Source organism: Vombatus ursinus, unplaced genomic scaffold, assembly GCF_900497805.2.
Source record: "Vombatus ursinus unplaced genomic scaffold, bare-nosed wombat genome assembly UNPS02003292.1, whole genome shotgun sequence".
Classification (NCBI taxonomy): domain Eukaryota; kingdom Metazoa; phylum Chordata; class Mammalia; order Diprotodontia; family Vombatidae; genus Vombatus; species Vombatus ursinus.
The window spans coordinates 9274636-9297548 of NW_020943070.1; the positions used below are offsets into that span (position 1 = coordinate 9274636).

The 22913-nt window shown below is 45.5% G+C and overlaps 1 protein-coding gene across 1 annotated transcript in view; it reads right to left on the reverse strand.

Moving 5' to 3' along the window:
- Window positions 1-21871, reverse strand: part of BTBD11 (BTB domain containing 11) — a 233773-nt gene extending 211902 nt beyond the window's left edge. The window contains exons 1-2 of the mRNA XM_027871966.1: window positions 21842-21871; window positions 21591-21720 (exon numbers count right to left, since the gene is read on the reverse strand). Of these exons, the coding sequence (XP_027727767.1) occupies window positions 21591-21720; window positions 21842-21871 (160 nt within the window). The remainder of the gene's footprint in view (window positions 1-21590; window positions 21721-21841) is intronic.
- Between the last annotated feature and the right edge of the window lie 1042 nt (window positions 21872-22913).

The following is a 22913-nucleotide window of genomic DNA, read 5'->3' on the forward strand; positions in this document are numbered from 1 at the left end:
GAAGGGAAGGGAGAAGGGAAGGGAAGGAAAGGAAAGGGAATAGGGAAGGGAAAGAAGGGAAGGAAGAAGGGAAGGGAGATATAGTGTCAGGATAATGAGCTCAGCCCTGGAGAATGGATGAGAAATGAACCTCCTTTCCCTTTATTTCAGAGTGGGTGTGTGTGCATGAGGGGAACATGAGTGTAGAATACTGCATATACTGTTTGACAGGGTAAATATATTGGTTAGCTCTGCTGAGCCTCATTTTTCTATCTTTTTTTCAAAATCTGTTACAACATAAGGTTTTCTAGGTAGATAAAGGGAGGAAATATATTCACAAATGAACATGATATTAAAACAAAAGGTAATAAATATATTATTTAATTATTCAAAAGGGAATTTGAAGACCTCTCTGTCCTCCTTCTGTGTAGCAAATGTAGGCTATCATGATGCAAGACACAGACTGTGTTTCCCTGCTCTGAGGTAGAGCCTGGATGGCTTGTGACTGGACCAGGTGTCAGGAAGCCTTTGGCCCAATTTCTGTCTCTGACCCTTGCTAGCAACCCCTAGGCAGGTCACTTGGCTTCTCTCCCTCAGTTTCCTCATCTGATAAAATGGAGGATAATAATACCTCTTCCTACCTAACTCACAGGTTTGCTCTGCATATCAGATGAGAACACAGATGCTCAGCCCTTTGCAAACCTTGAGAGGCCTTTTCAATCCGCATTGTCATTTTTCAGTTCAACAAACCTCTCCAGAATAATTAGGATTAAGCCTTTTACTGGAAACAAGAACTTCACAATTTCACACAGCAGCAGCCCTGGACATGACAAGTGCTGAGTCCACAAGAGAGGATTCGACAGTTCGTCCATAGACTCGAGCAAAGAGAACAAGGAACAACGTTAAAAGGGATTTTCTAACAAGCAGTGCTGTCCAAAGCCACCCACCTACATGGTGACTACCCACAGGCTTCCTTTAGTAAGAGCACCCTGCCTTAATGCATTTTAAATGATTCAATTTACAAAACCTCTATTTACACACAGTTTATAGGACATACTGCAGCATGCAAGGTGCACTTACAATAGAAAAGCAGATAAACCAGTTAAAAATACATCTTATACTCGTCAACATTGGTGTAAAATGAATGCATATAATTACTTTCACTGGACTTAGCCAAGAATGCCATAGACAGATTTTTGCAATGGGTGGGAAGTGGTCCTATGGGGTTCCTTCCAACTGGAAAAATCATAGGTGATAAATTATAGCACCTGGGCCATCACCAATGGTCATGACTTAAGTCTTGCCACTGTCCTTTGATGATTGTGGAAGAGAAAATGAGGCTGATGACTTTGCATAATTTAGCCTCACTTAAATCCAATTTACATACAAGTAGAGACATCACCCTCATGATATCATTGGTCTTCTTCAAAAACAAAGAATGAACAACAATGACAATTTGAGTGGGGAGGGATCTTGGTTCACCTAGCTTCGGACTTGCCCAAGGTCCTACATCCTGAGAAGACCAAGGGATCCTAGGGTTGAAGCTGGAAGGGACCTTGAAGATCCCCTGATCCAACCTCCTCATTTTCCATGGGTAGCTGGGTGCTGCTGAGGCTTGACTGTAGGGCTTAGGAAGACCTGGTTTTAATTCCTATCTCAGATCCTTCCCAGCTGTTTCAAATAACTAAACCTCTTTCAATCTCAGTTTCCTTATCTGTGAAAGGCGATGACAGCACCAATCTCCTAGATTATTGTAAGTCTCAAATGAGATAGGTAAAGTGCTTTTTTTTGTAAAGGGCTTTTCAAATCTTAAAGTGATATAAAGATGCTAATTATTACAAATTATTACAAATTAGGAAACCAATGTGCAAGACAATAAGGTGACTTACCCAAGGTCACACTGGGAATATGTTGCCGGGGTAGGATTTGAACTCAGATTCTCTGCCTCCACATCCCCTGTCCAACATGCTGGACTGGCTTTCTAACACATCCATCACTGGGTGTAATTCACGACACTAGTCATGATGCTTCCTACTCCTTTCTAACATCCCTCCAACCTCATCCGGGTTGCTGCCATCTTCTCTATGGCATTCACTCTTCCCCCACTGGGATGCACTTGTCTTGGGTAAATCCAATTTTATGCACCACGTCCCCCCTCTCTCAAGGCTCTGCTTTTGATAGACCCAATTAAAACTTCTTAAAAAGTGATTAAAAATCTCTGTGTTGGAGAACAGCCGAGCCTCGTTCCATACTCTGCCTTGAAATGATCTCGTGTTAGAACTCACAAAGACTTACAAGGCATTTGTTAGGTCTAACTTCCTCATTTTATAGGCGAGGCGGCCCGGGCCCATGGAAGTTAATGGGATTGCCTGAGATCACACAGTCACCCAATGCATCCAGCAAATGTATTGAATATTAAGCACCCACTATGTGCCAGGCAGTATGCTAGGCAGCGCTGGAGATACAAAGACAAAAATAAAATAGCCCCTGCCCTCAAGGAGCTTATGTTCTATCGGGGGGGGGGGGAGAAGAGAACTGCATTTACAAGATGAAGTAAATACATAAAATAGAGCTAATGTAAATGTATAGTAATGGGGGGTATGAAGCATTAACCACTGGTAGGGTGTGAGAGGGAGGGGAGAACAGGAAAATCAAGTCATTAGGAAATAAGTCTTGAGGCCAGCTGGCAAAGAGGAATATAGTCAAAGGAGCTGGGTTCAAATTTCATCTCTGATAACTACTCCCTGTGTGACTCTAGGCAAACCACATTGTGCCTCCTGCCTCGGTTTCCTCATTCACAAAACAAAGGGAATGGAACTAGTTGACCTCTGAGGTCCCTTCCGGCTCAAAAGTCTACGATGCTATGACCTCTCTGGGCCTCAGTTTCCTCATCTGTAAATGAGGGGGTGGGGCTAGATGGTCTCTGAGGCATGATCTCCTGATCACGCAGATTCTAAGAAGTGGAGGGAAGGGGGTGGAGCATCCCAGGCATGGGAACAAAGACAGAGTCTAGAAACGCGACGTCAGGGTCAGGGAACACCGAGTGTCCCAGTGAGCTGTAACGTAGCCTGAGTATCTCAGCAGCAGGAATCTGGGAAGCCCCCAATTCGGGCTTGCTCTGCCTTCGTCCTCTACGGCCTGTGCCAGTCCTCACCATTCGGGGTCTCCTCTGCTGGGGGCTACTTCCTACACTCCTCTAGCACTCTCATCTTAGTTCTATATACAGAAAAGGAAGATGGGATTCTTCTACGTGGGATTAAGGCTGCCTTCCAACAGCCGGATGATCATTTTCCTGCTGGCAGGAAAACAGGCCTCCGGATGCCAAGAGAGCCAGACGCCCTGCGATGGGCACAAGCAGACCGTCTGTTAAAAGGTGTCTGGAGACCGGATGAAGCTAGTTCCAACATCACCCCTCACCACCTCTCAACTCTCCTAACGTTTATTCATCCTCTGTGTTTAAAAAACATCGGTGGCCCACCAAGGTCACACTTGGACCCGCTACAAGAATGGGCATTAGCCCGGAGAGGCCTGGCCTCAGCAAACTCGGACAGATGCTCAACCGAGTAAGGAACAGGTGAGGGGGAAGACAGAGAAACATCACTACCGCCAAATTTCATGATCACTCTTGTTTAGAGCATGTTCTTAATCGGGGGCTCTGTTAATGGATTTCAGGGGATCTGTGAACTTGGAGAGAAAAAAATTACATCTTCATTGTCATTAATCACTAGCTGAAATTTAGTCCTTCCTTGCTTTTATGAATTTAAAAATATTATTCAGAGATGGTGCCTACATCCTTCAGCAGACTGACAAAAGGGACGCAGGACCCAAAAATGGTTCCAGAGAATGCCTGGATTAGACCCACTGGAATATGGAACAGGAGGGAGATTCTGAGTATCCTGGGCCTTCTTATTCATCACTAAAGGCCTGAATGCTCCTATTAACTCCCAAGGCAATGGATAGGTAGTTAGACGAGAAGTCACGGAGACCCAGGCTGGAGTTCTGCTCTTGACACTGCAGAGCTGCGTGACCCTAGGCCAGTCATTTAATATCCCTGGGCCTCAGTTTTCTCATCTGTAAAATGAGGAGATTGAATTAGATGGCCTCTCAGGTCCCTTTGAGCTCTGACTCCCAGCTTTTCAAGGGGTCAGTGGCATAAGAGAATGAAAACTGGGATTAGAGTGAGGACTCCCTGGCTTAAACCCTGCCCCTGACATTGTACATCCAGGTGACTCTGGTCAAGTCAATCCATCCAAGCCTCAGTTTCCTCACCAGTAATAAGGAGATGAAGAGAGCCATAGTACCTACTTCACAGGGCTGTTCTGAGGCCCCAGTGAGATAAGGCACAGGCTTAGCAAACCTTAAGATTTTTGTTGCTGAAGTCTTTTCAGTCGTGTCTGACTGTGATCCCATGTGGAGTTTTATTGACAAGAGATCCTGGAGTGGTTTGCCATTTCCTTCGCCAACTCATTTTACAGATGAGGAAACTGAGGCAAACTGGTTAAGTGACTTGCCCAGGGTCACACAGCTAATAAGTGTCTGAGGCCAGATTTGAACTCAGGAAGATGAATCTTCCAGATTCCAGGCGTGGTGCTCTATGCACTATGGCACCACCTAGCTGCCCCCAGCCTTAAGAATAAGACTACTTTATTAAAGCCAGCATAATTATTTATTCATTAGAACATCATTCAGGAGTATCATTAAAGGATCATTAGAAGGAATGCCACAAAATGATAATGACCAAGATTGGCCCCAAAGAAGAGATAGGAGAAGTTACTTCCCTCTTTCTTTTTAGAGGTGAGGAACTATGGGTGAGGAATACTGCACAGACCTTTATGAAAAGTTTTATTGAACTGTTCTCTCTCTCTCTCTGTCTGTCTCTCTCTGTCTGTCTCTCTCTGTCTCCCTCTCCCTCTCCCTCTCTCCCTCCCCTTCCCCCTTCCCCTCTCCATCTCTCTCTCTCCCTCTCTCTCTCTGTGTCTCTGTCTCTCTCCTCTTTTCTTTCTTTCTCTCTGTCTCTCTATCTCTCTCTCTCCTCTCTCTGTCTCTCTCTCTCCCCATCCCCTCTTTCCCTCTCTATCTCTCTGTCTCTCTCTGTCTGTCTCTGTCTCTCTCTCTCTATGTCTCTCTCCCTCTCCCTCTCTTTCTCTCTCTCCTCTCTCCCTCTCCCTCTGTCTGTCTCTGTCTCCCTCTCCCCATCCCCTCTTCCCCTCTCTATCTCTGTCTGTCTCTGTCTCTGTCTCTCTGTGTGTGTGTGTCTCTCTCTCCCTCTCCCTCTCTCTCTCTGTGTCTCTGTCTCTCTCCTCTTTTCTTTCTCTCTCTCTCTCCCTCTCTCTCTCTGTGTCTCTGTCTCTCTCCTTTTTTCTTTCCTTTCTCTCTGTCTCTCTCTCCCTCTCTCTCTCTCTCTCCTCTCTCTGTCTGTCTCTCTCTCCCTCTCCCCATCCCCTCTTCCCCTCTCTCTCTCTCTGTGTCTCTCTCTCCCTCTCCCTCTCTTTCTCTCTCTCCTCTCTCCCTCTCCCTCTCTCTGTCTCTGTCTCTCTCTCTCTCCTCTTTTCTTTCTTTCTGTCTCTATTCACTCAAAAGGGATGGCTCTTTGGGAAGGAAGTGGGAAGCTCCTCAGGACTGGCTGCTCAGGCTTCCTAATTTTGCTGGAGGCACGGTGTTGAATCAGGGGCTCTCAGACTTGCGAGTTAGAGAACCGGGTTTGGATTTTCAGACTGTCAGCTGTAGCTGGTGAGTTATGCTTCTCCTCTGAGCCTCTGCTCCTCTGACAAATGGGTAGAATGGTACCTGTGCTATACCTCCCTCCCCGCCTCAGACAATTAGTAGTTATGTAACTCTGGACATGTAACTTAACCTTGCTGCGCCTCAGTTTCTCCATTTGGAAAATGAAGGTTCCCTATGAAGCTATAATCCTTTGAATGACGAAATTTACGAAACCTTCTTCAACAACTCCAGCTCACAATAATGTCTCTCCTCCCAGGCTGTTAACATGTGTGCCTTATATTTTGGCCCAATATAATATGCAGTGAAAGGCAGCGTGGTGTAGCGGATAGTGTGCTGAGCTTCAAATCCCACCTTTGACACTTACTCAGAGGTGGTTAGTTTCTGTCTGCCTCAGTTTCCTCAGCTATACAGTGCGCTTGATAGCTTTCAGATCTACGTCTATGATCCCATCTGGGCTCCTTTGCCAAAGTTCACACCTGACTTGATGGGTGGCCAGGCACCTAAGCCTGCTTGGCTGGGGTCAGAAACTTCACTGTCCTCTGGCTCCTCTCCCCCCAGGATCCAACCAATCTGGGAGGCCCAGACAATTTTCCTTCACATCCTAACATCTGGTCCTTCCTGTCACTGCAGTATCACTCCCGTCACCTCACAACTGCCCCAATGGAGCAGTCTCTTGAGAGCATAAGGCCTCTCTAGGCCCAGCTCAGCCAATGTGGCAGAGTCACCTTGTGAAACCTGTTCTCCTTCCTGCTGGTGGGAGGATGAGTGGCGAAGCTGGAATCAGTAGGGAGCTGGGTTCTAATCCTACTCCTGACCCTTATTGGCTATGTGACCATGGGGCTAGGCACTTCAGTTTCCTCTGTAAAAAAACGGAGCTAATACCGTTTTCATAATACCTCCTGGTGCCAGGATCCAAACAGATAATGAACCTACAAAACACCATGGAAATGGCAGCCATTAGGATTTCTATTAGCATCCCCTGCAAGTAATAAAAATGCACATAAACAGAAATACAAAGAAATCTGGCTAGGCCTTTATGAAATAATACCATGGTGGGGGAGGGGAACAAGAAGAGAGCACTCACCAATTATCATCACATGAGGGAGAGGAGGAGTAGATGAGAATGAAGGGACGAAGAATCCTAACAGCAACCTGGAGGGGGACACTGAATGGGTGTGCAAAGACTTTACACGCTGAAATGGATTAATTTAAATGTCAAAACGAGCAACGCAAATCTAGTGGTTTGTATAAATGAAAGACAAAAACATTTCTGTAATCAAAGCCACTATTCCCAAAGCACTGAGGCCCAGAGACATTGAGCGACTGATCTGAGGTCACACAGGTAAATGCCAGGGCTGGGGTTTGAATACAAAATCTTTTCAGCTACATCACCTCCTCCTACCTCAGCTTCCTACATTCTAGAATGAAGCGGTTTGATTAGAGATCCCTTCAAACTCCAAAACCCAAAAAACCTCCTGTAACCAGAGACGGCTGGATTGTATAATATAAAGAGCTGGGTCTGCAATCAAAAGACCTGAGTTCAAATCCAGCCTCAGCCCCTTACCAGCTGTGGGATTCTGGGCAAGTCACTTTACCGCTGTCTGCCTCGGTTTCCTCATCCATAAAATGAGCTGGAGAAGGAAATGGCGAACCACTCCAGTATCCTCGCCAAGAAAATGATGTCATGAAGAGTCAGACATGACTGAAAATGGTTCGGCAACAACGGCAAAAGGTTGGGCGGTGGAAATGTCCAGTTTACGTAATTAAAATAATAATATCATTTATATAGTGCCTCAGTTTCCTCATCTGTAAAATGGGATAATAATAACACCTACCACTCAGGGTTGTTGTGAGGACCAAATGAGATAATATTTGCAAAGTGTTTTGCAAAGATTAAAGCACTATATCAATGTTATTAACATTCTAATGAAGTAAACTGAACATTTCTGAACAATCTTATCCGGGCTGTGAGTGGCAGGGAGAACCCCATCACTGCAGTCATGGAGCAAATGTTGAAGAAACATTTGTAACACATGCTATAGATGGAATCCCATTTTACATACGGTCTCACTGTGCCTTCTAAGTGAAGAGACTGTCCGGAATTCAATCTAATAAACATTGATTCAGCACCTACTAAGTGCCAGGCACTGTGCTGAGGGCTGGGACTATGATTACTAAAAAGACAGCCCCTGCCCTCAAAGAGCCCACAACCCAATGCAATCCCTTCCGCCCAGTGAGATTCTGCAATTTCCCAGAGTAGATCACCATATTGCTGGCTCTTGAGACCCAAGCAGAATGTCAATGCCCTTGAAAGCAAGGTCCATTCTTGGCTTTGTCTCTGTGCCTAGCACATAGTAGGCCCATAACAAATGTTTTGACTTGAATGGCCAGAACTAGGCCTCGAACCCAGGCCTCCTAGCTCCTCATCTTCCCACTTCCCTGATGGGAGGCTGACATCTTTGACAACAACGCACACACTTCCCCAACTATGCCTGATAGTCCAGCATTTTTATAAGGCTCCTTAAACATGCAAATTGAAAATGCCAACATTTGCCTTGAATAAAGCTAGAGAGCAGGCCAGCTCGACCAGCCCCAATTTCTTATTTTATTGTCTTTTTATCAACTAGAATGCCATTTCTCCACTACTGCTCTCAGGCACTCCTTTTCCCAATGTGCTGCAGTCAAATTACCTTTCTGGGGAAAATCTGTACCCCCCAAGGCCTGCTTGTCTCCCCATAAAGGCCCCCACGTTTTTAATACATGCTCAATTTTACCAAGCAAGGCCCAATCCACAGAAGACGCTGGCTAGCTTTGGCCAGGCACCCCCCACCCTTCATTTTTCTTCCTGACAGTTTCATTTATTTCTTCACAAGGACAAGGTCTGACAGCAAAAATATTTCCCTGCCTTGCAGCAGAACCTTTTGGTTCTCAGCCTGTATCCCCCACATCCGCAGTCCCAGTAATGGGACTTTTCAAAGTAGGCTGCTGTAAACGATTTGTAATAAGGGCTGCTGTCTGTCAAGAGCAGGGTCCTACCTGGAGGAGGAAATGTGAGCTCGGAATTCAGGATGCCGAAGCTGGTGTTTTAGAGGGTGCCCAGGGGAGTCAATATTTACTGGTATATTCGGGGCCTTAAGTAGTAGAGTGGATAGAGAGGTGGGCCTTGGGTCAGGAAGGCCCTGAGTTCAAATCCTGCCTCTGATACCAACTAATGAGGCAAACTTGGGCCAAGTAACTTAACCTCTCTGCTCAGCTGTAAAATGGCAGGAGGATAATGACAGTAGCTCCCCCGCCCCCTTTGTCCTAAGGCTCAAATGAGATGATATCTATAAAGAGCTCTACGAACTTAAGGTGACATAAATAATAGTTATTGTTATCTGTCAAATTTGTGGGAAATGAATTTAAACATAATTTTTTTAAAGGAGGGAGGGGGATAATACCTGTAAAGAGCTCTACAAACCTTAAAGTGATAAAAATGATGGTTATTATTATGATTATTAGTATCTATAAAATTTGTTAGAAATTAATTTAAATTTTAAATTTTAATGTAATTTTTTAAAGAGAGGATAACATGGTATCTAAAGCCCCTTCCAGCTAAGGGGATCTGCAGTATCTGAATCTGCTGTCAGCATCTCCATCCTAGGCATTTCCATCCCAGCTTGTGAAAGTACTGGGTACCAGCCACCCATTGGCTTTGAAACGTGAAATGCATTTCCCCAAAGAAACAACGTTCTAAGTGGTGTTTCGGATTGCAGAATCCCAGAACTACAGAATTTCAGCATTTGAGGGGACCTTGGCTGGCTGATGACACAACGGAAAGACCACTGGACTTGGAATCAAGGCAACCTGAATTAAAGTTTCACCTCTGGCACATAGTAGGCACTTAAATAAATGTTTGTTGACTGATCTCTGATACATCCTACCTGTGTGATCCTAGGCAAGTCACTTAACCTCATAATATGATGGGGTCATAGATTTCAAGCTGGAAAGAGGCCATCTAGTGCAACCACCTCATTTTACAGAAGAGGGAACTGAGTCGCAGAAGGGTCGGGTAGCACAAGGTCACAAAGGGAAACAGCAGAGCCAGAATCTAAACCCAGGTTGTTTGAGTCCCAACTGAGCCCTCTTCCCATTAAATCATCTCCCTGTACCTCAGTATCCTCCCCTCTGAAATGAGGGGGTAGCTAAGAACTCCCTAACAGCTCAGGATCTAGTGTCCTAATACCCTCCTTTCTCCACTACTGACTTCCTACCCTGAGGTCCCCTCTTTTGAGTGCCTTGCACCCTATATCAGGGGGGTCCCCAGCCTCCTCCACTTCACTCTCAAGACTTCTCATCCTCCCTAACCATGGGGAGGTGGGCTCCACTCCTCCCTCTCTTCCGGAACGTTAAGAGAACAAGGACCGGAAGCTGGAGCTTCATCTGGTCCACTCTGGGAGCCTGTCTCACGCTGGAGCACTGCAGTGCTCAGTGAGGGGGCCAAGTGAAGGGGGTGGGGTTGGGCGGGGGTGGCATTTTCTCAGAAGAGGAGAAATATATGGTTAATTGGCCCTGGGCAGACTGGCAAACCAGCTAACTAATCCAGGCCATCCAGAGTCAGATTTTTTGCCAGAGTAATCTGGCTTCCCTTAATGAGGAAAACAGAGAATTGGCGCCTGGCCATGATACCAATTGGCATTACTCCAAGTCAGAGGTTCTTAATCCCAGACATCCTAGGGGTCCATGGGCAGATTTCAGTTGTCCATCAACTTGGATGGGGAAAAAACATATCTTTATTTTTGTTTATATTTAAAATTTAGCATTTCCCTCAATTATGAATTAAAAAAAACTATTATGATTCTGAGAAGGGGTGAATGATGTCTGGCTTTACCAGACAGCCAAAGGGGTCCATAAAACACAAAAGATTTCTAGGGCCCCTGCCCCAATGGGATAGGGTCACAGATATCTGCAAGAGATCTGCCTTCTGTTGCAAGGGGCAACCTAACCTTTTGAAGATTAGGAGAGGTCACAGATCATTTGTTGCTGTTGTTCAGTCTGGACTCACTCTCCGTGATTCCATTTGGGGTTTTCTTGGCAGGGACACTGGAGTAGTTTCCCATTTCCTTCTCTAGCTCCTTTTACAGATGAGGAAACTGAGGCAAACAATAGTAGGCCTTAAAGCTTGGATGGGACCTCAACAGCCATCTAGGCCAACCCATCCCACACAAAAGATCCCCCTCATCATAAGTGCTCACTTAGCTTCTTCTTTTTTTTTTTTTTAGGCAATTGGGGTTAAGTGACTTGCCCAGGGTCACACAGCTAGTAAGTGTAAAGTGTTTGGTCTGAGGTTGGATTTGAACTCAGGTACTCCTGACTTCAGGGCCAGTGCTCTATCCACTGTGCCGCCTAGCTGCCGCCTACCTAGCTTCTTCTTGAAGACCTCCAAAGATGGGGAACCCAATCCTTCCACCTACGCCTTTTTCATTTTAGGATAGTTCTGATTGTTAGAAAGTTTCCCCTAATATTGAGACCAACATCTTTCTTTCTTCCACCCACTGTTTCTGGATCTGCCTGAGGTGGCCAAAAAGAAAAAAATCATCTCCTGCACGCCAGCTCTTCAAATACTTGAACCCAACTGTCATGTGCCCCACCCCAGTCTACTCTTCTCCAGACTAAACACCCCGTTTTTCTTTCAAGTTGTTTCAGGTGTGGTCATCATGGTTTTCAACTAGTCTGTAAACTCCTTGGGGACAAAGACGCAGTTTTCCTTATGTATTTCCCATCAACATCACCTGAGGGGAACAGTAATAAACACATAACTCTGGACTCGATTTCCAGCAGCTGTCCCACATACCTGGAAACCTGTCCCTCTTCACCTTGACTGCACAGTTTCCTTGGAGACTCAGGTCCAATTCCACCTTTTACAGAAAGCCTTTCGGACATTACTTTCCATTTACTTTGTTTCTGTCGTGTATATACCAAGTTATTTCTATGTCGTGTCTCTCCATTAGACTGTGAACTCCTTGAGGTCAGGGATTGGCTTGAGTTTTTTAATTTTTTTTTGTTTCTTTGTGTCCCAAGTGTTTAGCACAGTGCCTGCTACAGAGTAAGCATTTAATGCTTGTTGACTGGCTTAATTTGTGCTTGTTAATGGAGTGATCATTGGTGCGCCATACAACCTCAGAAGGGAATGTAGGGAGAAGTTAGAGAAGGATCAGAAGGTAACAGAGAGGTGTGATGCTAGGGCCAGCTCCTACTGGAAGAGCTAGTTGTTAAATTTCCAGTGTGAGCATTTACATCTTGGAAAATCAGCAAATGCTACAAGTCAGGGAATGAGCTATTGTTTTGCTGGTTATCTTGACATAAGAAAGTGAGGGGGAGATGTTGATAATGCAGATTAAACTTGAAAGTGGGTCCGGTCTACATTTTTGGGAGGAGGGCTGGTTGTTAAACATAGCTTACCAACTGTGAGCTAGGGAAGGACTAAGGAGCAGGGGGAGGGGAGGGGGTTTGCAGAACAAGACCAGATTGAGGAAGCACCTGCTCATTTGCCTCATGACCGACTCCCTAATCCAGCCAATGTCACTTAGACCTTCCCAGCCCTCAGTGCCCTCATCTGAATCATGGGTACAAAGATACCCCAAACTTTATATCTAGCACCTAGCAGATGCTCGGTAAATATCTGCTCCTTGTTGGAGACCAACCTTACAGCCCTGGGAGAAGTAATGAAAAAATGTACAAAGCAGCTGTGCCGATGTCCAAGGTTAAAAAAACAAGCAGAACACCAAGGCTGTGAGGATAACTGAGCCAAGGACAGAAATCTCAGTTACAGAAAACCAAGCATCTTTAAACAGCAACCAGCTGAATAAACACTGTGAGAGTGAGGGAGGAGGGGGGAGATGGATAGGAGGGAGAAGACAGGAGGAGAGAGAGGGGGAAGGAGAGGAGTGGGAAAAGGAAAATGTACTGGCAAGAACATAGGCTATGGAGCCTGAAGACCTGGGCTTAAATTCTGCTTCTGCCCCCAATTAGCTGTGTGACTTTGGGTGAGCCCTTCCCCTCTCTGGGCCTAGAAAAACGAAAAGTAAGACTAGACGATGGCAAAGGGTTCCTCTAGCTCTAAAAATCCATGATCCTATGAAATTAATATAATGGAAAGGACACTGCATTTGAACTCCAAGAACCTGGGTTCAAATCCCAGTTACCTGTGTCACTTTGGGAAAGACCATTTCCCAATTTGGACATTCATCACCAGTAAAATAAAAGAAGATAACCTTTAAGGCACCTTCGTAGAGGAACGGATGAGCCTGTGAGTGCCTTCATTTTACAGGTGAGGGAACTAAGGCCTAGAGAGATGAAGGACTTGCCCAAGGTCATATAGCACATTAAGGTCCAGCCTGGGATGCAAGGTCTAAGTGATCAGATGCTTAGAATATAGAACACGCTGACAATAATATGGAATATAGTAGCGAGGGAAATGACCTCCCCTTGGAGATTACCTTCCTCTCTCTCTCTCTTTCTGTGTGTGTGTGTGTGTGTGTGTGTGTGTATGGAGAGAGAGAGAGAGAGAGAGAGAGAGAGAGAGAGTCGTCTGCGCATTGTCTTTCCCATATGACTTCCTTGAGGGCAGAGGTTGTCTTTCTCCTTCTTCTGTATCCCCAGAGCTTGGAATAGTAGTAAATAGTAGGTGCTTAATAAATGCTTGCTGCCTTGTTGACTTGACTTGGAGGGGGGTAACAAAGAGAACGAAAGGGTTAGTTTGAGTTGAGGGGGAGGGCAGGGGAGGGCAGAAAAAATGAGAACAGCAGAAGGTAAAGGGACCTAGGAAATCAGGGTGCCCTGGAGGGTTTTGTTTGGGTAATATGCATGAAGTGCCATATGCTTATTTACAAAGCAGCTCCGTCTGAAATGGGCATCTGCTTCCAGCTTGCTTGAACCATGCTTCCTTCCATCAGGGGGCTGACCAGACTGGGGCTTTCCAAGTGATGGTCACTTTCCAGAGCCTCTGGCTCTGTGGCTTTGGCCCCCAGGGTCCCCTGTGAGCCCTGCAGCCCAGCTGCTGCACAGAGCCCCCCCCCCGTGGCTTTGGGCACTATACTAACCTCAGACCCCCAACACTCCCCACCAACCGGTCCTGGCTAGAGTGCACCCAGCCCTACCCTATCCTGCCCAATCTTCAGGAAGCTACCATGAGCACACTAACTTTAAAAAAAAAAAAAGAAAATTAAAATCTTTTAAAATGAATGAGCATTTCTTTTCTCTATCACACCTGCTGCCAACCATTGGAAGAGAAAAAGAAAAAAAACATTGTAACAAGCATGCATAGTCAAGGAAAACATATTTTGTGAAACAATGAGCACAGACACTCTTTTAAGGAAAAAAAGAAACTTATTTCCATTGATGGAGAGGGATCATGGAACAGCCGGCCTACAAGCCAGGAAATCCTGGGTTCAAATCCTCCTGTAGGTACTTCAAGTAGGTGCTGCCACCCTGGGTAAGTCACTTAACCTCTCAGTTTAAAGAGGAGAATTTGCAGAAAAGGTGCTAACCTGCATTGTTAGAGGGCATATCCTCACCTGGGAATTCTATGTACCAGTGAAAACATAGTTCCTATCCCTGTCTTCTTTATATTTCTAACTTTTGTTCTTACATCATTTTCTTTTCTGAATATATTTCTCCTCCTTCCCCTACCCAGCAAGCTGTTCCTTGTAACAAAGATTTTTTAAAAAGAGAAAAAACGATTTGGCAAATAGCTTAGTAAAAACAATGAGCATATCACCTGTGCCTAACAGTATAAATAACATGATATGATATGATGTAATATGATATAGACATATATGCTTGTGTGTATATTATATAGGCATAGATGGATGTAACATGCATATATGCCTATATAATATATATACAGGTATACATGTACATATATACATATACACATATATAATATATACATACATATACATACAATATTTTTGTTGTTCAGTCATTTAAGTTGTGTCTAACACTTTGTGACCCCATTTGGTGTTCTCTTGGCAAAGACACCAGAGTGGTTTGCATTTCCTTCTCTGGGTCATTTTACAGATGAGGAAACTGAGGCAAACAGGATGAAGTGACTTGCCCAGGGTCCCACAGCTAGTAAGTGTCTGAGGCTGGATTTGAACTCAGAAAGCTAAGTCTTCCTGACTCTAGGCCCAGTGCTCTCTCCACTGTACCCCTAGCTGTTCCACACATTATCCTCACCTGCCCTCTGGCAAATGACCTCATTACTGTCAAGGACACCACCACCTTCCAGCCCTCCCAGGTTTCCAACCGTGGTCATTCTCAATTCCCTCTACTTCCTTACCCCACATTTCCACTCGGCTGCCAAATCTCACTGCTTATACCTATATAGACTTCTCTACTTCAGAGGGAAGTATCCTTCTCTCCACTGACACAGCCTGCAGCCTCCTTCAGGCCCTCCGCATGTCTTGCCTGGACTCCTGACTTACCCCACATGCTTCTAGGTCGGTTGGGTGGTTCAGTGGACCTGGAGTCAGGAAAATTTGAGTTCAAATCTGGCCTTAGGCACTTACTACCTATATGATCCTGGACAAGCCACCTAAATACTGCCTGCCTCAGTTTCCTCATCTGTAAAATGGGGATAATAATAATACCTACCTCCTAGGGTTGTTGTGATAATCAAATGAGCTAATATTTGTAAAGCTCTCTGGAAACCTTAAAGCCCTATATAAATGCTCATCATTATTATTATTATTTCATCTCCCTGACTCAGTAGTCTCCGCACTCCAATCCATCCTCTTGATCCGCCTTGCCTCTACCTCTTAAGAATCCCCACTCTCTCATTTCCTAACTGTGACCTTAGGCAAGGTCTCTCATTTTTCTCATCTGTAAAATGGGGACAATAATAATTACTTTCCCCTATTACAGGTAAGCAAGGTGTAACAAACCTTCGAGGACTATAGAAGTATTTTTATTAGCATTAGCACATTCTTAGGAGCTGCAGTGGTGGGACAGTGTTTAGCAAGCTGACCTCAGGCTCAGAAAAACCTGGGTTCAGATCCCACCTCTGATGTGTACTGGTGCTGTGACCCTGGACAGGTAACACTCTTAAGTGTTTCAGAAATGGTGGCAGATCTGCACTAATGGAGGGCAGTTTCTCATCTGGAAGTTCCTTCTGCCCGTGAAATCATAGCTCCAGTCCCTATTCTGACTATACCCATGTCCTCCAGGAAGAGGAAGGAGCAGGAGGCTGCTTTCTGTAAGCTGAGAAAACAGCAAGATTGACTGGGTCTTTTTTTAACAGCAATTGGCAATCAGGGCTGTGCTATTTCTCTGGGTGCTAATTAGAGTGACCTGGCCCCCAGGGAGCCAACTCCTGCTTAATCTGGTGAGGGGTCCCCCCAGCTGGGGCAGGCAGACATGCAGGCACACACCCACCTCCCCGTGCATTATTAATGCTGCCCCCCAATCGGCTCCTGCCTCACTTTAGGGCTGGCTTCTTTAATGGGGATGGGCTCTGTCCTATTCTGGGCCTGCTGCCTCATTGGTATTCTGGCCTGGTGCAGAGTGGGAGCGCCGAAGGGGAGGGCTGTTCAGCTGAGAGATGAGGGCTGGGAGTGGGGGGCTTTGCGTCACTCTCTGACGGCTACGGGCAAACTGGCACATGGCACCTGCCTGATCGCCAGTCCCTACCTCACCTCTCTCTGTCTGCCAAGCTCCCCCCTGCTAAGGGATGCCAATGTCCTCATTCAGCCTGACCCATTAGAAAGCAAGTCCCTTCAGATGCTGGACACGTTCCCATCACCACCACCACTTACAGTGGTCAGGAAAGCAAAGTACATAAGGATCAATACACAGCAAAAAAACCTCAGAATGGGGCAGCCATTTTTAAAGACCCAGATGGGCAGTGTGGTACAATGGAAAGAATTCTGGCATCAGTGAAGCACCTGAGTTCAAATCTCACCTCTGACACTGACACCCTATTTGATTTCCCCTCTCTGGACCTCAGTTTCCTCATCTGTAAAATGAAGAGATAGGACCAGATGGTGTCTGAGGTCCCTTCACATTCTACAGCTGTGATTCTATGAGTCTTAATTTACCCTCCAAAGGAGGAAGGAGGAAGGAGAAAGGAGGGAGAGAATTCAGAGCTGACAATAAAAATAATATTGATTTTCAAAAATGAATCCACCATTTTATGAAACTCATGGTACTAATAAAAACAAGCGCCCACCAAACAATCCAGTAACACCTTGGGCAGGTCACTTCCCTCTCTGGGCTTGGTTTTCCTTAGCCGTAGAGCCAGGGGATCAGATTGAAGCAAAAGACAGGATTTGTGTGTGTGTCACGGACCCCTCCGGCCAACTGGTGAAGCCCACGGGCCCCTAATGGGAGTCCTATCTTTAAATGCACAAAATGAAACACATAGGATCCCAAAGGAAATCAGTTACATTGAAATAGTTATCAAAATATTTTTAATAGTGTAGGGAGCCCAGGCTAAGGACCCCGGGTTCAATGACTCTAAAGTTCACCAGAAAGAGTGCTGGAGTTTGGGTTCAAATCCGAGCTCTGCCACTTACACCCCTGTGATATGGGTCTAGCCATCCCCTCTCTGAACCTCAGCTCCCTCCTCTCTAAAAGGAGGAGGAGCCGAGATGGCCCCGATGAAGCCTTTCTTCTCCAGATCCTACCATCCCAGGGCATATCCTGTGAATCCCCTCTCCTAGTACATCACACATAGGCCAGCAGCTCATTACCAATGCAACCCAATCGAGACTCCCTACAATCTATTTTTCATTTAATTATATAAATTCCACAGAGGCTGATGTGTTGTTCCCCCCCACCCTGACCCCCAAGGTCTCTGCAAAGCAAATTTTGAGGCACGGTAATCTGCCCGCTAGGCTGAGAGGCTCCAGACAAGGGACATCTGCTCCCCGATGCTTCTTTGGCAGACCACAGGTCAGGGAGATCAAGTAGGGGTGGGGTCATGGCCTTCTGGAACCCATTGAGGGGAGTTTGAGGCATTCACAAGCACTGTGCCAATGAGTACTTTCTGCCTGATGCGAGTTACTCATTGTTCTTCTGTGGATGATTTCACTCAGTTAAAGCCCACAAAGGCATCACAAAAATGTCAACAGGCCTAGGGGAAGGAAAGGAAATGACTGGTGAGGCAACAAATGTGAGACATAGAACATGGAGGAGGCTCTCCTTCCCTTTAAAGGGCAACGTGCATAGAGAGAGAATGCTGTTGGCTCAGGAGAAGCAAGAGAAGGGGAATGAGTAGAATCCTGCTACGACATGATCCATCTACAAAGAGCACAGACTGCAGACAGGATGTTTTCCTCCTTTAAAAGTTACTTTCTTTCATGGGTCAGCTATGAAGATTTAAGAGTTAGAAGACCCAGGTTCAAATCTCAGCTCCCCTTTTAATAGCTGTGTGACCTTGGACAGATTATTTCTCTTAGCCTCAGCTTCTTCATCTGTAAAATGGGGATAATAATAGTAACTCCTTCATGGAGAGGTTGGAAGAGTCAAAAGAGATTGTATAAAGTAGTGTAACTGTGAATAATTCCTATTAAAGACAGCGTGGGCCTTGGTTGCCTCATTTCATGAAACTCTGACCCTGGCCTCATCATCACCTGAGCCAGTCAACCCTCATCAGTCTCAGTAACAAACAGAGCGATGGAGGAGGGAGCCCTGGTTTCAGCTGACTCAGCCAAGGAATAAGCTGTCTCATCCATCAGGAAAGGGTAAGCCAAAAACTGAGTGTGACTGAGTGCGTGCCTTCCACAAGGTAGGGAGTGAGGGTAACATTCATGAGCATTCCCCAAACCGGTGTCCGTCGCTCCTGAGCATTATTCCTAGATGACATCGGGAGTGCTGGGGGACTGGAAGCCAACCAGCTCGTTCACATCCTCCCCCATCTTTCTGGGTGCCATTTGGAACCCAGAAGTTGTTTTGAAAGACAATTCCTGGCCAGCCTGGATTTAATATGCTGTTCATTTATACCGAACAGCCTATGAAAAGAGATAATACAATGATGGCCCCAGTAACAGGCCAGATAACACAGAGCTAAGAATTTGTTAGTTTCGAGTACAGACAATATCCTCATGGGGGCAGAGGGAGGCCCCCAAGCCCCGATTCTTAGGACTTAGAAGAATATGGAAAGTGTTAGCTGTGGAAAAATTGATCTCCACCAGATGAGACAAAGAACGTTATTATAGAATCTGGTTGCCATCTTATGCTTTTTGCATAAATTCCACACTGTTTGGAGCATTTGAATTTTTTTTAAAAGCATCATTCACTTCTAACTTGGGTTTGGGGGCATCTTGGAGCCCCAAGAAGAGATTTTTGCATACATCTTTTGAATATGTCACTCTGCAGAGTAGCACCATATTACTGGGGTTTTCCTGGGTTTTCTAAGGAATGGCTGCCCCCAGCTGAGGCCAAGTGCTTGGGACTTATATGAACATCAGCTTCACAGCCCAGGAAGCCAGCTATGTTTTATTAAGAATATTGTACTTGTCTTAAGTTCCTACTGTGTGTTAAGTGCAATGGAAAACTACTAGACTTCCTGGGTTAGTGTGCCAGCAAATTACATTCTGAAGTAGCTGGCTGCATCCACATGCTGTGTGTGTATGCAGAGCTTATGTGATCACCATACCAAACCCTTGTAGCATAGAGGGAAATGAGACCTGAGCTTGGATCCTAAGAGCATAGATTTAGAGTAGGAAGGGACCTTACAGATGAATGAATGAATGAATGAATGAATGAATGAATGAGGAAAATTACATTTATTTTAACAATAATAAAAATAATAAATTTCACTTGCTATGTTCCAGGCACTAGGACTACAAACAGAAAAATAACACAACATTTAAAGAAGTATTGCAGGTTGGATGGAAAGGCCTCGAAGGTCCTTAGGGTGAAATATCAGGGAAGGCAGCCATAGACTCAGACAGGGAAACTGAGGCCCAGAGAGGCAAGGCTACTTACTCAAGGTCACGGAGGTAGGATTTGACCCATCTCCACTCTCATAGGGGAGCTTTGACCATATCTAGCCTAGAACCAGCTCTCCTTCTCCCTCATGAGCCCCCAAACTTTTCATGTCTCTTTTATCTTCCCTTGCCTGTCTTGGTCATTCATATCTGTTTCTATAGCCTGGCACAGTGCCTTGAACATTTTATGCATTTAAATGTTCTATCTATCAGGGCCTCTGCTTGGCCCCAAAGAGCAGAACTAAGGCGAATAGGTGGAAATTAGAGTGAGGGAGAGTTTAGTTCAACATAAGAAAAAGCTTCCTGCCAACAGGTGCTGTCCAGAATTGAAATCACCCGCCTTGGGGATGGGACTACTTAGCTCCCCATCACTGAATCCCCATCATTGCATGTTCTCGACATCACTGATAGTTCTCCATCATGGCTCACATCATTCAAGGGAAGACGTACTTTATCAGGAATTCCGTAGCTAGGATTAGTCATTTGGTTTGGGATTGGCTCAGAGAATCTCTGAGACCTGTTCCAACTCCAAGAGCCTGGATTTTGTGAGAGAAGGTAGTGACTGGCCTGGAGGCTGCGATGAACAAGGCCGGAGACGGCCGTTCCAGTCACCTATGGAATCAATCGCTCCGTCCTCCAGCCTCCTATGGCATAGTACACTCTGTCCTGCTCATGTACAACTCAGAATGTGGCAGGAGGACCTGATGGGGGTAGAGAATGATATAGGCATTTAGGATTTGCTAGTGATACTTTTAAAAAAAGGAAGAAAAGAAAGAAAACATTCATGAAACATTTAAAATGCACAGAGGAGAGCAGAAAGATGCTCAGAAGAGGACAGAGAAGCAAGCCTGTGTTGGAACTGCCATCTTAAATTCAAAATATACTTTAAAAAGAAGTGGTAACAGTTTCACATACAATCCCCTTTCTCTATTCTTTTTTTTGTATAAGAAAATGTTCTCTTTTTTGTCAAGTTCATAATGATGAAAAAGATTAAAAAATTGAGTGTGGGGAAGATAGCCAGTCCCTCTCCTTGTTCTCATCAATGTCATTGGTTGACTGAACCATCAATCAGCATTAGACCAGGCAGAGATGCTTTAACTTAGTTATTAGACCAAGGCTGGCTGGCGTGATGTCTTATCTACAGCTAGCTAGCCAGTGACAGGGGATGCAGGAAAGGAGAAGAATGATGGATTTGTCCTCTGCTCCTTCCCCTTCCCCCATGCTGCCTCAATAAAAGAAGGGGGTCACAGGCAGCTGCCTGAGGGCACAGTGGGTGAACTGTTCCACGAATGGAGGACGCTCCTAGATCCTCAGTCTGCTTTTGAGTATTTCTCTAATCACCACATAGGTAACAAGCAGATTGAAGATGGGCTAGGAAGATTGATAGCTGGTTCCTGCAGCTCCTCAAACATCCCCATTCCCAAACCCCCCAGGAACTGAGTCTGAGTCTGAGCTCAGATTCTGAGGCTAATGTTAAAAAAAAGAAGCAACAGAATTTGGTCATAATTTGAAGAAAAGGAAAGGGATAGGGACTAGATCTTTGATTTCAATGGTGTAGGGAACTCCCATGCAAGGAAACTCCCTTCACTAATACAGGTCAGTACCCTCTTTGAAATTTATGGTCTTACAGTGATGACTAGAACACTGGGAAGTTAAGAGGCTTGCCCAGGGTTTTATAACCAGTACGTGTCAGAGAGAGGACTTGAACCGAGGTCTTCCTGGCTTCAAAGCTGGCTCTCTACGCACTACCCCACACAAATGACACTCCATCTGCCATCCCGTCACTTTGGTCTTCCAAGTGCTCCTTAGTCTAACAGTCCAAGCAGAGAAACCCAAGTGGATGGAGAAGACTGCCCAGATTATGTTGCACAGTTGGAAGGATGGCCCATTGAATTAGCCCTCAGGGTTGAATACCTTGGGTTGACACAGCCAATGGAAGATGAGCCAGGCCCAGAATTCGAAGGAACAAGAAAGTCAGTGGGAATGCATTTGGAAAACTGAGCAGCGTTTTCAGTGATACCAACCGGCTCCTTGCAACACGAGCCTGTCCTTTTAACAGTTCTCTCCCAGGGATGAGTCCAGCCAAGAATCAGTAGGACATGAGATGAGAAGGATCATAACTGCAAAGAGTCCAGAGAACAATGGAAGGCCTCATGGTAGGTTACAGCATAGATATGCTGCAGCATATCTGCCATCTACCTGTGTGACCTTGGGCAAATCACATAATCACCCTGTGCCTCAGTTTCCTTTTCTGTAAAATGAGATGATTGGACCAGATGACCCCTGAAGTCCTTTCCAACTCTAAATCTGTGGTCTCATGATATTAGGCACTGGCTAGTCTTGAGAACTTCACAGGACATGCATGACCAAAAAGGGAGGTGGCCTGGACGTGAAGGGAGAGCAAGGGATGACGGACAGCCACCCCGGGGCCTGCAATGGTATCTGCGGACAACTAAAAAAACCAGACAAAGCACTCGGGTGTGGATTCTCACTACCCCTCTCTGGGCTTCAGTCTCTTGATCTGCAAAGTGAAAGGGGTTTGGGTTATATGACCTCACTTCCAGCTCTAAGTCTGATGATCTGTCTCTAGGCGGGGGAAGGGAGTTTGGAAGAACATGATCAATAACCTAGCAATAGGAGAAGGTAGCATTGGGAGGTGATCTACACAGACAGAGAGTCTATCCCGTGAAGGAGATTTGCATGCTGTGCCTGGTGCATAAAAGGCACTCAATAAATACATGTTGGTTGATGGAAGCGACTATTCCTCCAAGCTAAATTTTGTGTCCCTAGGCAAATGGCAGACTCCTTAATGGCATGGGTCACATCTTTTATTTCTCTTGGTTCTCCCTGTGTGTTTAGATCATCGCTGGCACACAGCTGGTGCCTAATAAAGACTTGCTGGCCGACTACAGTGCTTTTTCTAATAGTTTTAACAAATAACAATTATGTCCCAGTGATTTCCTAAAGCACAGGTCCAACCATATCATCCTCCCACTTGATAAACTCCTATTACGTTCAGAATCAAATATAAAATGCTCTGTTTGGCTTTCAGAGCCCTTCACCTCCCAGCCCCCTCCTACCTTTCCAGTCTTCTTATATACCTTCTTCCCCAACAGATCCTCTTTGATCCAGGGGCACCAGCCTCCTCTTTGTTGCACAAACAAGTCACTCTGTCTCTCGGCTCCCGGCACTCTCTCTGGCTATCCTCCATCTGCTCTCCCTCCTCACCTCTACCTA